General features: G+C 42.4%; 1 protein-coding gene across 1 annotated transcript; it reads right to left on the reverse strand.

Annotated features, from left to right (window-relative positions):
- Positions 1–2076: 2076 nt before the first annotated feature.
- PHF2 (PHD finger protein 2) lies at positions 2077–14864 on the reverse strand (the record flags this gene model as incomplete). The annotated part of the gene is given in 12 exon segments (XM_010013884.1): positions 2077–2234; positions 3909–3982; positions 4145–4323; positions 4979–5097; positions 6335–6454; positions 7269–7640; positions 8853–8942; positions 10105–10196; positions 11352–11458; positions 12060–12147; positions 13914–14076; positions 14637–14864. Coding segments are annotated over 12 exon segments (1790 nt in total), but the record flags the coding sequence as incomplete, so codon positions are not given.
- Positions 14865–15373: the final 509 nt, after the last annotated feature.

Here is a 15373-nt window from a genome sequence, read left to right on the forward strand (position 1 = left end):
CATCTAGTTCCAACTCCCCTGCCATGGGCAGTATCTACTTATATGAATCATGAGTAGGATAAATGCTGCCTCAAGCAGCCAGCCTGGAGAACCAACACTGCTTGCAGCCCAGAAACCAACCACATCCTGGGGTGCACCAAAAGGAGCGTGACCAGCAGGTTGAAGGAGGAGATACTGCACCACTGTGTGCAGTTCTGGTGTCCTCAACATAAGAAGGACATGGAGCTGTTGGAGCAAGTCCAGAGGAGGGCACAAGGACGATCAGGGGCTGGAGCACCTCCCGTATGAAGACAGGCTGAGAATATTGGGGCTGTTCAGCCTGGAGAAGAGAAGCTGCGTGGAGACCTCAGAGCAGCTTCTAGTGTCTGAAGGAGGCTACAAGGATGCTGGAGAGGGACTCTTCATCAGAGACTGTGGTGATAGGACAAGGGGCGATGGGTTCAAACTGAAACAGGGGAGGTTCAGGTTAGATACAAGTAAGAAGTTCTTTACTGTGAGGGTGCTGAGGCACTGACACGGGTTGCTCAAGGAAGTTGTGAATGCTCCATCCCTGGCAGTGTTCAAGGCCAGGTTGGACAGAGCCTTGGGTGACATGGTTTAATGTGTGGTGTCCCTGCCCATGGCAGGGGAATGGATCTGGATGATCTTAAGGTCCTTTCCAACCCAAACCATTCTATGATTCTATGATTCTACAATTCTATGTCCAGACTGCCTGGTAAAGGTGGTTTTCAAATAAAGCAGAGATGAGATGGAAATGGCTTATTAAAAGGCCAGACAAGAACAGCCTTGTCACACATTTCACATGATTTCCCACATCTCCACCTGGCCTGTCATTCTCACCTTTCAGGATATAACTCTTTTGTTTGAACAACAGGCATAGTCAGAGGCTAGAAACTTGTGCCAGCAATTTACCTAGGCTATGGTTCCTATGGAGCAGTGGAAAGTGTTTAGGAGAATACCTTTGGTCTTCTACAGATGGGGGACAAATCATCCAGTTAAGACTGCAGCAGCAAAGATCTACTCCATCAGCAGACTACAAGGGAGGACAGTGCATAAGATGTAGCAGGGCATGTCTCTAGTGCAATTACATGCACAGAAGCTGTAAACTCAGTTGATGTTCCCAAAAGCCCTTCTTGGGGATTCCTCTGAGTTAAGCAAGACATTTCCATATGTGAAGAGTTCCACTGGCTTTTTTCAAAACAACATGGATGCTTCTGCTATCTAATTCTCTACCAGTAGTTTAAGATCTTAAAAGACTGGAGAGAGTGAACCCATCCATTTGTTTGGAGATGGGCCCAAACAAAACCTGTGTTCCAGATGATCCTGCACTGCAGGATTTGAGCCTAGGAACCATATTCTCTGATTCTGTATTGCTTTTCACTGCTCACTGTTTGGATTACTAAAAAGCTCTACTGCTGTCCTGTATTAACCACATTCCGAACCATCCAGTGCCAACTTCAGTGTCCACCCACAAGGTCCCATATAAAACCCAACCAAGGCCAGGCAACCACTTCCATTTTACGTATAGAATTATCCATGAAAGAGTTTGTTTTCCAAGCCATGGGTTTTGGTGGGGAGAAGAATGATGACCAGGGGTGTGAGGGAAGGTAGACAATTCCCTGGTTTTTTACTTCAAACGTTTGACATTGAGGCAACTGCACAGCATCTTATAATGCCTTATGGAGGGAGTGCTGGTCATCTAGATGACTTTATTATTACAACATTACTACATTACTTAATTATTACTTCTCTAAAACCCATTATTCATGCCCTCAAGCTGCATTCACTGAGCTCTCCCTTCCTTTTGAATGATTCATCTATTATAGTATTATTGCCAAAATGGATGTTCAACATTTGCAGATGGGAAATGCCTCTACATTATATCACCACAATCTTTCCCATTTGCTTTCCCTCCTCTCCCTCCAGATCACGGGAGAAAGGAAGAATTTGCTTATTGGAAAAAAAATAAAGCAGTTCCTGAGGTGCAGAATTCATTCTCACACACACACCATTCTCAGCCACAACAAAGCCGTTTCTGTTTATGGGTAAGAGGGAACACCATCCCTTAGTGCATACCTGTTGGTGTTATACTCCAAACCCCCAACTTCCTTGCTTGCCTGTAGAAGATCAAGAATTCCTGCTTAACTTCCACTCTCTTTCTTTACTTTGGAATTGCGCCCCGGCTTTGCCTCTGTGTCAATATGAAGCAGATCTTCATCTGACGAGTCATCACTCTGCAAAAACAAGAAACAGGTTCAAAAAAGTGGAAGTTAGTCCCCAGCCTCCTGCTCCTCCAGAGACACAGGCCTGGCCTTTGTCAAGTGCTTTCATTAAATAAAACAAAAGACCAAAAGACAAACAAAATCAGGTGCACAGTAAATGTCAGCTGCCTTGCAGCCTACAGGCATGGCAGGATTTCTATCCCCTTCCAGCCCTGGAGAACCACCTCTGAGATCTGATCCTTCACATGGCATCAAACCACCATAAGGTGGCATTTCCAAGTGCTGTGTTACCTCCTCAGGCCTTGCTCCTGTTCCTGAGACCACAATCCATGTAGCAAAAGAAGCGAATGTGTGGCCATATCTCTGTCAGCCCAGATACACATCAGGGCACAGGTCTGTATCTTGCAAAACTATTAACAGAGCCAATCCAGACACAGGGACAGACCCACTTCTGGCATCACTACTGCAAGAAAACAGGGAGAACAGCCAGAGGAATGGGATAGCCACATAGAAACAGCGGCATCTGAGGCCTCTGAAGGAAGCTGCCTGCATCTGCTTTATGCACTGTAGTCTAGAGTACAACAGAACAACTTGTTTTCCCCATTCCAGCCCTGTTTTCAGGCCTCTAATGTCCCAGCCCTTATGCATAGCCTGCGTAAGCCTCTCCAGGGACTGGCCTCCCTCCTTTAGCTTCTGCACAGTGAGATACCAGCAGGTTTTTCCCTGTTCTCTGTATACTGGCCTCCAGGTAACAACTACTAACTGAGGCAAGGACGTCTGCACTTGCTCTTGAGTATCTCTGAGCCAAACCAAGATGAAAAGGATTTCTTAGTTCTTAGGGTCAAACATTTCAGTTGGCTACAGTTCTGTGTTAACAACATATTTTGCTTTTCCTGATTTATTCAGATATTATAATACAATTTTTATTAATCACAGTTGGACAAAACATTTAATTTTAATGTCATTTAATTTCCAATATTGAGCTTCAATGGTAATACAGAGCAAACTTCCACATGTGCTATTCAGCTTCCTGAATGCAAGCTATCAACAGGCACGTTGACATTGCCTTGAGTTAGGGACATGTAAAGTATCACGCTGAGTCAAAAGCATTCTAGATGTAAACCCATAATGGGCAGAGGGATACTCTGCTAAATGACAGCAAACAAAACCTTTAATTGCTACATAACAGGTATTAAGGGCTTCTAGCAATGTGAAACGAGAGGTGACATGAGTTCCATTGTACAACTACCCGGAGTTTCATCTGTCAAACATGAACATGGAAATTTAATGACCAGTGTTTAAAGTGAATGGAAATAGGAGAACAGACACAGGTTGAGAGTGCAGCTTGGGACAGCCCCTTGTGTCTGTCAGCAATGTAACATCAAGCCAGGTATGACCCTTCTCAAGGCTTGCTCCTGTTCTTGTGATGTTGGACAACTGTCATGGTCCCCACAAATTTCCCGCCAGGCCTGACCAGGTACCAGCAGTTCAAGCCACAGCACCACATGACACATTTCTGGCAATGTCTGGCTGCCACCTATGCTGGGGAGGATGTGACTGTGGAGTGAAGGAGAGGATGTGACAGTAGCCATAAGAAGGCTTTCTTCCTGCCATCACAGCCCCGCCATACGTACTGTTTGAGACATACAACGGGTGCTCCTGTGCTAGGTACAATAATAACCATACCTTGTATGATACTGACTCCACCTTTGGCTTCTTAACAGGAGTGTGCTGCAGAGTGTCTTTTTTATCTGACAAAACTGAATTAAAAACAAAAAGAGAAAGTAAGTCATGGTTCTTTTCCCTTCAAAACCCAGCACTCCTAATCTACTTATATTGGACTGACGGTTAAGACACAGCTTGCTCAATCAATACCCAAGACTTTGTTGTACAGATACAGACAAAATAGGAAACATTCTTACAGGGCAGTTCTCTTTTTGTAGTGTTTTTCTTCCTCCTGATTGGAAACTCATCAATTTTTAGTTCACCATCATCTGACACATATTCATATTCATCGCGTACAGGTTTTGCTTTGTCTTCTTTAAAATTCTGCAGTGACCCAAACACGCTGGTGTTCAGCTGGGGTTTGACTCCCTTTGAACTGAAAGAAAAGTAATTACAAACCAGTAACAACACTCTGACTGGAAAACATCTTGTGAGTGGACACGAGAAGAAGACAGTGAGTATCTTTATGCAGGAATTTCAGGACACTTGGCTACATTCCAAAGTGCCACAGCAATTCGTAAGTAAGTTTACAAACACATTTCTGAACCTAAAATTTGTACCCTAAAATAAAATGCCCACTGGAGTAGCCTTGGCTGGCTTCAAGTAAGCACTGTATTATTTAAAGCTGTCTCAAAGAGTATCATCATATGCATAATGCACGTGCAGCACAGAACTTTGGAATGCAGAGTTCATTTAACAGTTTCTTAAAATTGTACCATGAAAGTTCTGCCCCCAAACCACTTAATATAATTTAACTAGTAAGAACCTGAAGTGCCAAAACTCAGTGCTGAACACAGTATTCACAAGCCAACTACCAGCCTCAAAGATAGGTCTTTGCTGTTACGGCAAATTAAGCTGGGTTCTAGGTAAAAGTTCCAGAGAACAGAGCTTTTTGTGTAAGTGTATTTTCTACCTTGACCACAAAGGCAGATTTTCACCTTCTTGTATAAAAAACCATTATAATACAATTATTTATAATGACTTTTTAATCTGCTTTTTTAGTTGATGTGTATTGTCAGATTTTTACTTACCCAAGCAACTTCTTGTTAGAGAAAGAGAATGTAAATTTGTTGTCCTTATTTCCTGACAAAGGTGTCTTTTCTGATTTGTGTTCCTCTTCCATCTTTAGAAGTGAATCAGGTTTACTGTTCTGAAAGGAGAAAGACCCAAGCCAAAACAATCAGTTAAATGACTTCTTGTTACTTCAGATCCCTAGCTAGCCTCAGAATCCACTGATCTGTATGAGGAGAAAAATATGTTCCTTCAAATGTGCTGAATGATAGAGGATTACAGTGTTCCATAGACTAATGTGGGGTTTAGGCAGGAACTTGTCCTCAGTCAGGAAGCACTTCAGCACCAGTTCAAGCACTGCACGCCAGAGACATGATGGCAAGTATAAATACTGCTCTCTTAAACTGGTACAGACTGAGGTCAAATACTAAACACACATTTTGTGGATCAGAGCAGGCGCTAAGCACGCTGCTCGGCATCATGAGTAAGGACAGAATCCAGCACAGTGCTTATAGACTCCCAGATACAACTGTTTTGTAACTAGGCTCCATCTGCTTCTTTCACACCTTCAGAAGAGCCAGAATTATGAATTTAGTAATTTAATATCAAAGTCATTCAGTGCGGTGGAACCCTTTGATTATTTTTTAAGCATTGCCTAGTACTTTCCTAAGCTGTACAGGCTGTGGAATTCATTGGTACATATTGATCTGATCACATTAACTGTGACTTGTTTTACACAAAAATTTTAGATGTCTCTAATGTTAATGATTCATGATTATTAGTAGCGTCCCCAGGTGAAAAAGCATGTACTTTTGCTTTGTTTGGGGGGATTTGTTTGCACCTCTGTCATGAGAAGTTCACAAAGCAGCTATTTCTGTAAGAAAGCCTCAAGTCACCCTGTTTTAAATAATACCTAAGGAAAAAAATAATTATTCTATGAATGAATTTTACTCCCCCTACATTAGCCCTCCAGGAAGGCAAGCTTTAAATTCATGTGGCATAATTCAGATTTCATTAACTCTACTTTTATGCCATCATTAGTTATTGACTTCTGTGGAACTACTCCAGACTGAAAGTAGTACCAACTGTGTTAAAGTAAGAATCTCAAGAGATCAGCACTGATAAATCTCACTATTTACAGTGTTCTCACAGGCTTCCCAAAGGATGAAGATGGACAATTCAGCACATGCTTTTGAAGAATCTGCTCCCTCCCCTCCCTGTATCAGTGATTACTTCCCATTTTCTGTGGGAACTGAAAATCGGTACCTTGTACTGTCTTGCTTAGTATGAGTATTTCTATGAGTATTTCTCCACACTTCTCCTATCACTTGGCTTCTGTGGCAGAATCAGCAGCAGGATTTAACAGGACACATTACCTTGTACTTCCATTTGGCTTCTGTTTTGCTTTTATTTTGCTCTCGAACTTCAAATTTCTCCACCTCATTCTGCTTAGTAGCAGTTTCCTTATTGGGAGCACTTAGAACGTTCTTTGCAGCCTGGGGAAAAAGCCAGCATGTATCTCAATGAGGACAGCATGGTACAGAAACACACCTTTTAGCTGGATTAGAATATGAAAACTCCTGATCTGTTCTTTTTGAACCCAAACATCAAAAATGGCTGAATGCAGAAGACCAACTGCCTTTCTCCTTGACATACTAATGTCCAGGAGTACTGCGATCTCCCTGCCTATTGCTCCCCAGGCGGGTTTCACAGACTGCATACAAACCACTAGGAAATTCAGAAGTGTTTCAGACAAGATTTACAGATACTTTTTAACAAACAACGTACAACACATCACTCTGTCAGTGCCTCAGTGAAATCCTGGGCCCTGCTGAAGTCAGCAGCAGAATTCACGTTGAATTAAAGGACATTAAAATGAATCTTACATGGGCAAAAAAGGAAGCAAACTATTGTTTTATTTTCAGTCACTCATTCTAGACCAAAATCTTATGCAAATAAGATGCTTTAGAAATGAGTTCCTTCATCTTTGATAACTGGTTATGGAAATGAATGAGTGCTAGTAACACCTGAAATAAAAATATAATGGTTCAAGGGGGAAAAAAAACCCCAAACAACTCCATTAAAAATGTCTTTTGATTTTCATCTCTCCTCGGTTTGGGCTGTCAACTGGCAGAAGTTTGCCAGACTCAGCTTGAATCATAGGTTTCTTGGAGGTTCCATTTCAAATGAATATCAGAGAATCCCAGACTGGTTTGGGTTGGAGGGGACTTTAAAGCTCATCCAGTTCCAACCCCTAGAATTTATCTCTCTTATGGCAAGAGAAAAGGGAGAAGTTAAAATAGGACCCACCTTCCCCTTCTTTGGTGTCTCGATCTTTGTCAAAGCCTCCTTTGTGTGTGCCTCCAGCAAGTCCAGATTGGGGATGGCTGGTGGTGGACTTTCTTTTGCCTTCTTCCCTTTCTTTTTCCCTTCTCCCTTAACTTTTGGTGTTTTGGGAGGCTTAGGGGGTTTCGGGGGCTTGGGAGGTTTAGGGGGTTTGGATGGCTTCAGTTGTTTGGGAGTTTTCACAGTTTTGGGAGTCTTTTTTTTCGGGAGCTTTTCCACAGGCTGGGGTGGAGGCATTGCCTGGACGGGTGACGGTGTCTCCTCCTTCTCCACAGGACACATCTCCTCAGCGTTGGTGTTGGCACTCGTGTCTGCTTTGCTGGCTTTTGAAGCATTCTGGAGTTCAGCACAAAACGGAAAGGCATTCAGACCCACCTGCCTCACGTTAGGTATTCACCTCACCCTGCCTTCCTTGGGGAAACAAACCCTAAAGGTCCCCCCTTCCATAAAGGGATAACTGCATTCCTGGGTCAGGCTGGACAGGGAACAAAGACCATGCCACACAATAACACACTGCTCACCGCTAATTCCCACCCCATGTTGCTCACGCACAGGTTTGGCCTGGAGAAACTCCAGCAGCTTTGTAAGTAATGTCACTCTTACCAGGTTTTATCCCCAGGTCAGACTCTTGGACGGATTGCCCGTACAAAATGAATGGTCTTTTGTTTAAAATGCTAACCAGCTTGAGCATGTAATTCAGATGTGATAAATGTAGCAGAATCATATTTCATGCCCTCAGGAAAAAGCAACAGTAAAATAGCTGCCTAATTAAAGTTAATGCTGTCTAACTAATTAAAAAGAAATTATTTTCTGCTTAACTTGCCATTCTGACAATGGAAAACTTACACACTACATCAAAGAGGATAAAAGGACAAGATAGATTTCAATTTGGAGGTCTTTGGATACAGTTAGAAAGAGGGTGAATGTAACACAATGTCACAACTGAAGTAGCTATGGCCACCCTGCACGTCACACAGGGGAGACCCACCTCCATGTAACCTCCTTTTTTGGAGGTTGTTTTGCGGGGAGAGGTTGTTGTTATAATTATCACATTTCCATAGGAACTCTGCCTAAAAGCCAGCCAAGAGCAAGGCTTCTTACTGGGACAACATATAGAAGAGTAGTTCCAAGTTCAGATAGTGCCATAGACGATACCATGAAAAAGGAAACCCTGCATAGGGAGCATGATCATGGGGATAGGAACAGTGTTCTGTGAGTTCTATCACATTTTCGGGTAGGAGTAGCTAAGTGAAAGAATAAAAAAGGACAGAGGAAGGAGTGTGGCCAGTCCAGCTAGGAGAAGGTGAAGGAGAAAGGATGCATGACAGGCAGACACGGCGTAACATTGAGGAGAAAGCAAACTGGAGCCCAGAGCATGTGGCAAGTCAGCCCGAGACACAAGTCCTGAGTAGTCCCCTAGTGTGAAACCTCATATGAATTCCTTTAATGAAGAGAGTGGGGAAAAGATTCATTTATTTCAATCCACTCATTTCATAGCCTGGATTATTGAGAGACCAGTACAGTTAATATAATGAAAACAGCACAAACCTCACTTAATCTTATTTCTTTGGCAAGGTCCTTGATAAGTTGTGCTGGTTTGAAGTTTTCTGGTAGCTCATCTTCATGCTCTGCTAAAGCCTAAAACACAACAAAGCCAGATTGCTGTTTCTGTGCATTGTTTTTGCAAAAATACATTAAAAAGCTCTTTAAGTGACACGTCCATATTTTTCCTATGTAATGAAATCAATACTGAGTGCTTCAACAAGCCAGATAAGGAAAAAATACACCTTTTTTTCTCGTTCTGGATGTTAGTGTAGTTGTCCTGAGAGAACAACAAAGTCAATAGTCTTTTTCAAATATTACTTTGCACTTTGGAAGCTCCCTGCCAGGACTAACATTTGCATTCACAGGTCATGTGAATATTCAAAGTTCAACTTTACCTAAATGCCAACACAGTCTGACTTCCTTGGACTGTAGTCCTGAGACTACTTCTCGTCTGCATGGCAAGTGGAAAAATAAACAGGGTGACAGGGAGAAGGGAGCTTGTACACTGGTTAATCCTTCTACTGGAAACCAGGAAGAAATCCTGAATTCAGGCTCAAGCAGTGTCTTTTCGCAGTAAGGAGCAGCCAAGTCCCAGACTACATTTAAATGTGGGACAGCCATCAAACTGACCTGTGTGTGCAACAGTGTGTACTCAGCTACTCATCCCTTCTTGAAATGGGTGAAAATCCTGAAGCTGCCAGTTTGCCTGGTCACGTTTTACGACTGAATGGCCCGTCTCCTGCAGCTAATTCCCCCAAGCTCGAAGAGCAACACACGCAAGAATAACACTTCTGCAACGGCTGCAGCAGGAAATTTAGCCTGCAAATCCTTTTAAGCCTTCTCTCCAACCCAGGTGTATTTCCTGGCTCAATGAACATGTTCATTTGCAGGAACTGGGCACCTTGTGCAGGCAAAAATGCAGGCATTGTTCTAGGCCCTGCTCTCATACACAACCTCTGCTTAATTGACTTGGCACATGAAGAGGCTCAGAGTCAGGGGAACATCCATTCAGTATCCCTTGAGCTGTGTGCAGAGGTGACTTTTTTAAATCTCTTGTGGTACCTTTTTCATTGCTGTCTCTTTATGTGGCACTATGAAATCCCAGCTATTGCCCTCCTTCCACATTCTCCCAGTCTCTTCCCTTTGGGATTTCAGAATTAACTGTTTTGCTACAGAGAAACTATTTGTTTTGGCATTTGCTCTTTGTTCCTGGGACTGGCAAACAGACAATATTAAAACAGGCTTCTTCTCCTACCTGTTTTTTAGTCCATGACCTGAAAGCACCATTGAGAATTTTTGCTCCTTGGAGTAAATGAGCAGGAGGCTGTTGCCCAGCTTTATGCAAACCTAAGTAGAGGGAGAAAAAAATGCCATTCAAGCACTGAGAGCTAAAGGTGTTTTACACAAAGTCTTCCATCTGAAAAAGTTTAACTGTGAAATTTAACTCTTTGAAAGTTGGTCACCACAAATGAATCCCTACTATAACTTGATGGTAATAAAGAGTATATTTTCTGTGTCATAAATCCAACTCAGCCTTCCTACACTGTGCTCCTGTAAGTTATGTCTACAATGGCAATCCTTCTGGTTCCTTTCTGGTTACTCAAGCTAGCTTCCATGTTCACACATCCCAGGCTGTAGGAATAGAAAAGGTACCATCAGCAGTTCTTTCATTCTGACCAAAAATGCGAATACCAATATGTGGAAACAAAGGGAATGTAGTGGGCAAAGCATTTCACTTGGACATGAGTACAAGCTTGCCTGAACATCTCCCCTCACTCCAGTTTCTGTTGAGTAGGTCACAAAGGGGCCCCTTCCAGGCAGCACTCAAGAGGGACCCTTCACCTTGCTTATTAATTACATACATTTTTCTCATTATATAAAGATGGTGCCTCGAGATACATTTTCAGTAAGAGAAATAGAGGCAAAGAACAAAGCAAGCCCAAATCTATGAAGAACACACACACATGGATATTCTGATCAACTTTGAAGGAATCTGATTTGGAAGATTTTGAATTTCACAGGAAACTTTGCTTTACTTCTCAGTGCTCCCACTGGCCACATGGCTGGTGTCCCCTTGGCCCTGAGTTTCTGTGACCTGCCCATGTACTTCAACGGGGATCAGCAGGATGATGGGAGAAGGAAGTGCTTCTCTATGTGTTGGGCTGACAGAGCTTGTAGTTCATGAGGTTTAAACAGGGAATGAACCCAGACTTGACAGGCAACTAACATCTAAAAAAGTGATACAACACTATTTGCGTCTGTTTATAAAGAAGATGAAACCTTCTCTTAGGCACAGGTAAGAGGGACAGTTAAGGTCCTTCTTAGAGTGAGATGGCAGTGAGAGCTGGACCAGACCAGCATGTTCTGTTGTATGTTAAAAGCATTTTGCAAGACTGGTTTTGGCCACCATCTTCTATGTGGCACATCAGCAGAAATTAAGAGTAACTGCTTTCAGGCCCCCAAAGCTAAGCAATTAAGGCAGGCAAAGAAATGCAGTTTTACCTTTGAATGTCTCTAGTAGATGCTTTCCCATGTACCAACAGGCAGTTTCGAAGTTTGGAAACTGGGTCAGACTGACGATTTTCAACCGTCTTTCTACTTCATACGCCCTGTAATACAAAGCCACCTGAACTCAGAGCATAGCACAAGTATGTCCCTCAGTGACAAGCACTGCACATAAACGCCCGAGGTTCATTTTGCAGTGCTTCATCTCTTTGTGCTGCTACCACGTATTCTGGCTTCAAAGCAAAACATAGAAGTAACACTAGGAAGAAACTGTGTGAAACAGATGTTAGATAGTTTCATTGCATTATTTGTCCAGCATCAGTGAAGTGACTACTTATTGTCTTACACTGGGCAAAGAGCCCAGCTGAGCACATGGGGGCTTATCCAGAAGGGAAATGGCATGTTGTAGGGTAAAACTGACAGTGTTCCTTCAGGATGTGGCCACATTGAGCCAAGCACTTCATGTATCCTTCCATGTAATATGCAATGGGTGTAAAGACAGCTTGGAATAGCTCAGTACAGGACAACATGGTCAAAGGGGACAAATGTGGGTGCACTTTCCAAAACTGCCCAAAAGAGCTCCATCAGCGTTACTGCATGTGTAGTAGTAATTAGTAGTAGTGTGTAGGCTAATTAACAAGAGACGATGGCCAGTGTATTACAAACTGAACCTCCACCTAACTTTAGATACTAAAGATAGATTACCTCATTTGCATTTCAACACTTAGACTATGTAGAAAATGTCCTGCAAAGGCCAGGCAGTCTACAGGTGTTAGAGTTGCATAAATCCAACCTAAAAGAGAAAGAGAAGAGTCCTGAGGGTAAAAACTGGAATGACAGTAAAAAAGACTTAATTCACAACATGATGTTTCTAACTCAAATTATTTCCTGGGTACAAATACAGCTCTTCAATCAACATCAGCACCAGAACCACATACAGAGAACCATACAAAGTTGCCCCTTGCTTGTTTTGCATGACAAAGGCCCAGACCAGAGGGCTGCTACACACCACTGCCTCCCAGTCCCAGGACTACCATCAACTGTCAGATGGTGAGAGAGGACATTCTGCTCACACTGACATTACTTTCTTGTCACTGTGAAAAGCAGGAGCAGCTACATAATGGTAGCTGCTTTCACATCACCATAAAAATCTGTGACAATTCCTGACACTAAATTTATTGTAGTGTCAGGAACAGGGTGCTTTTCCAAACATTTATTTTTATACAAAAATCCAGTTAAATTAATCAATCTTTTTTATATATATGATGCATACAGTGAATCAAATACAGTGAAGGGACTTTGGACAAGGGCCTGTAGGGACAGGACAAGGGGAATGGCTTTAGCCTGCCACAGGGGAGATTGAGATGAGCTCTTAGGCAGAAGCTCTTCCCTGTGAGGGTGCTGAGGCACTGGCACAGGGTGCCCAGAGAAGCTGTGGCTGCCCCATCCCTGGCAGTGTTCAAGGCCAGGTTGGACACAGGGGCTTGGAGCAACCTGCTCTAGTGGAAGGTGTCCCTGCCCGTGTCAGGGGTTGGTACTGGATGAGCTTTAAGGTCCCTTCCAACTCAGACCAGTCTGGGATTCCATGATTCTGTGATTCTGTGAATTCTTACAAATTGCTCGGTGTTTATTCCACCATCTGCTCCACATATGATCATGAGAAAAATACCTGCCTTCCATTTTTTACAGTCAAAGTAAAATTCCAGTGTGTAAAAAGAATATACTCACACACAGACATATGCCACTATTTGATGCTGCCTTCAAATCACAAGTACTAGTGCTCTTACTTACTCATGCTGCCTGGAAGCCTCACTCAGGTTATGAGTGGGCAGTGCATCATTTAAAGGCACATAGAGGGAGAGAAAATCCCTGCCTCAAACAGATCATAGTTTCAACAGGTAATGGACTGCTGGAAACAGCAATGCTGTTCATGGTGAGAGGAACGTGAGGAACAGGGGCAGGAGTATAAACTCTACACTACCTTCTGATCAACTTCCTACCCTTATAAAGATCCTCCCAGGAACTAAGAACAAAATCCACCACCCCTAACCGGCAATGAAGCCCGAGTCTACCAAGTAATCCATAAAAACCTGTGAAGCTCAGGTTTTTAGCCTCATGTGGAAGCATTAATGCACACTCACATTTCTGCAGGCACCTATAGCTCCTTTGTGTCATGGGGAATCAATGGCCATGAGAAGGATTTTGTGGGGAATCAGAGAGTAATTCTACATGAATTCTCTGTTAGATGGCAAAAAGAACCAATGTCATAATTGGATATAGAGGAAGAACTCCTGACTTACTGCAGCCCAGCTACACCAAGAGTAGAACACTACTTACTGGTTGTATTTTTTAAAGGCTGCTAAAATATTCATAGAAAGCAGTAAAAGTTCTGGGGTTTTGTTGTTTTTTTTTACAAGCATACAAAATTGTACTTCTACTGAGAATCCGAATTAATGCTTTGTCTGAGAAAATCATCAAATCACATCCCTCTAGCACTTTGGACATGCTATTTCAGCAGAAATAAAACAGCAGAAACCTCACCTGCCACAGCCTGCTCACCTGATGGAATGAAGAGTGTCTGTCCTTGTTTAACTGTGCATTTGTAGCATTTATCTACTTGGTCTGCAAAAAACATCTCACTGTGGTTTGCTGCTGATTGCCAGCGTTCATAAAGAGAAATATTTGCAGAGGCTGGTTTGATGAGATAAAATATCTTTTCTCCCTGAATTAGAAAACATAAAATTAGCAACAAGCATCCAAACCAAACAATGCTGGCACAGATACACGCACACACACAAGTATTAATCTAAAGACATATATAACATTATGTATTGTAACACTATTGAAATAAAATGTACTAGTCAGATTTGTGGCTGAAATAATTCAATCACTGGCTGACCATATTTGCTCAGATTGGTGGGAATGACGGTGCAAAAAGTTCTTAGTGCCAGGTCCCATTCCCCTACAACAGCAGGATGTAGTATCTTCAGGCCTTGAATGACATATGTGCAGAAGGCACCAAACAAATATTAAAATCCTAATACAGTGAAAATACATTAACAACTTCTACACTCCAAGTGGTTTCATCACCCAGCAGAATCTGACACTGCTGAGAACATTCCCATTTCCAGCAGCTAAGGTTCTCTCTGCGTATTACTTCTGGATACAACAGGAGTGAGGATTAAAAAGCCTGAGACCTGAGGTTTGGAGAGAATTTTAGGATGGTCTTTGCATATGAAGTTTAGTTTGTTGCTAGATACACTGCAAAGACATGTCCCTCACCTTCAGAACATGGTACCAGGCAGAAGCTCCTCCCGAGTCTATGTGGAAATCTGTGTAGCTGTCCTTCACGCAAATCAGGCAGTACTTGGTGACTTTTGGTTTAGCCAGAAGAGCATCATCAGGCCAATAGTTCTCCACCCAGGACAACTTCTTAACTATATCTGGAGGCTCTACAAAACTGGACATCCTTTACAGAGAGAATTGAAAACAAACATGAGTACAAGAACCCTGATACAACAAAAACCAGAGAGTGACTCTAACGCTGGCACAGCAATCGTTGTGTGTCAGTGGGACTGCTCTGCCTTCAGAAAAGGTGTCAGATCTCTGTTTACAGACAGAGACTTAAGGCTTTTAAAGTATGACAACTTAGCGATGATGCTTTGACTTCCTTCAGTAGCAGTATTTCTGATCAAGTCTATGCTGATTGTGTTTTCCTAGTCCCTGCCTCTTGCTGTGTAGGCTCAGTTACCAACAGACCTGTGATCACGGTCATTTCTCCAGCCCCTTCAGAGGAGGCAGTGAAATGTGTGCACTCCTACATAAAGTAAAAGTTTGCAAATTAGGCTTAATATTAACAAAAATAACATTAGTACTTAAGGACTAAATAAGTCTCAATCTGATGCTGGAAATCACAGTAATCTTTTTTGTTAGACTGATTAAATTACATTAAAAACTCAGAAGAAGGAAAAAATCTAACTTGGGATTATAATGTAAATATATTTAAAATATAACATATA

Source organism: Nestor notabilis, unplaced genomic scaffold (assembly GCF_000696875.1).
Source record: "Nestor notabilis isolate BGI_N333 unplaced genomic scaffold, ASM69687v1 scaffold16224, whole genome shotgun sequence".
NCBI lineage: Eukaryota > Metazoa > Chordata > Aves > Psittaciformes > Psittacidae > Nestor > Nestor notabilis.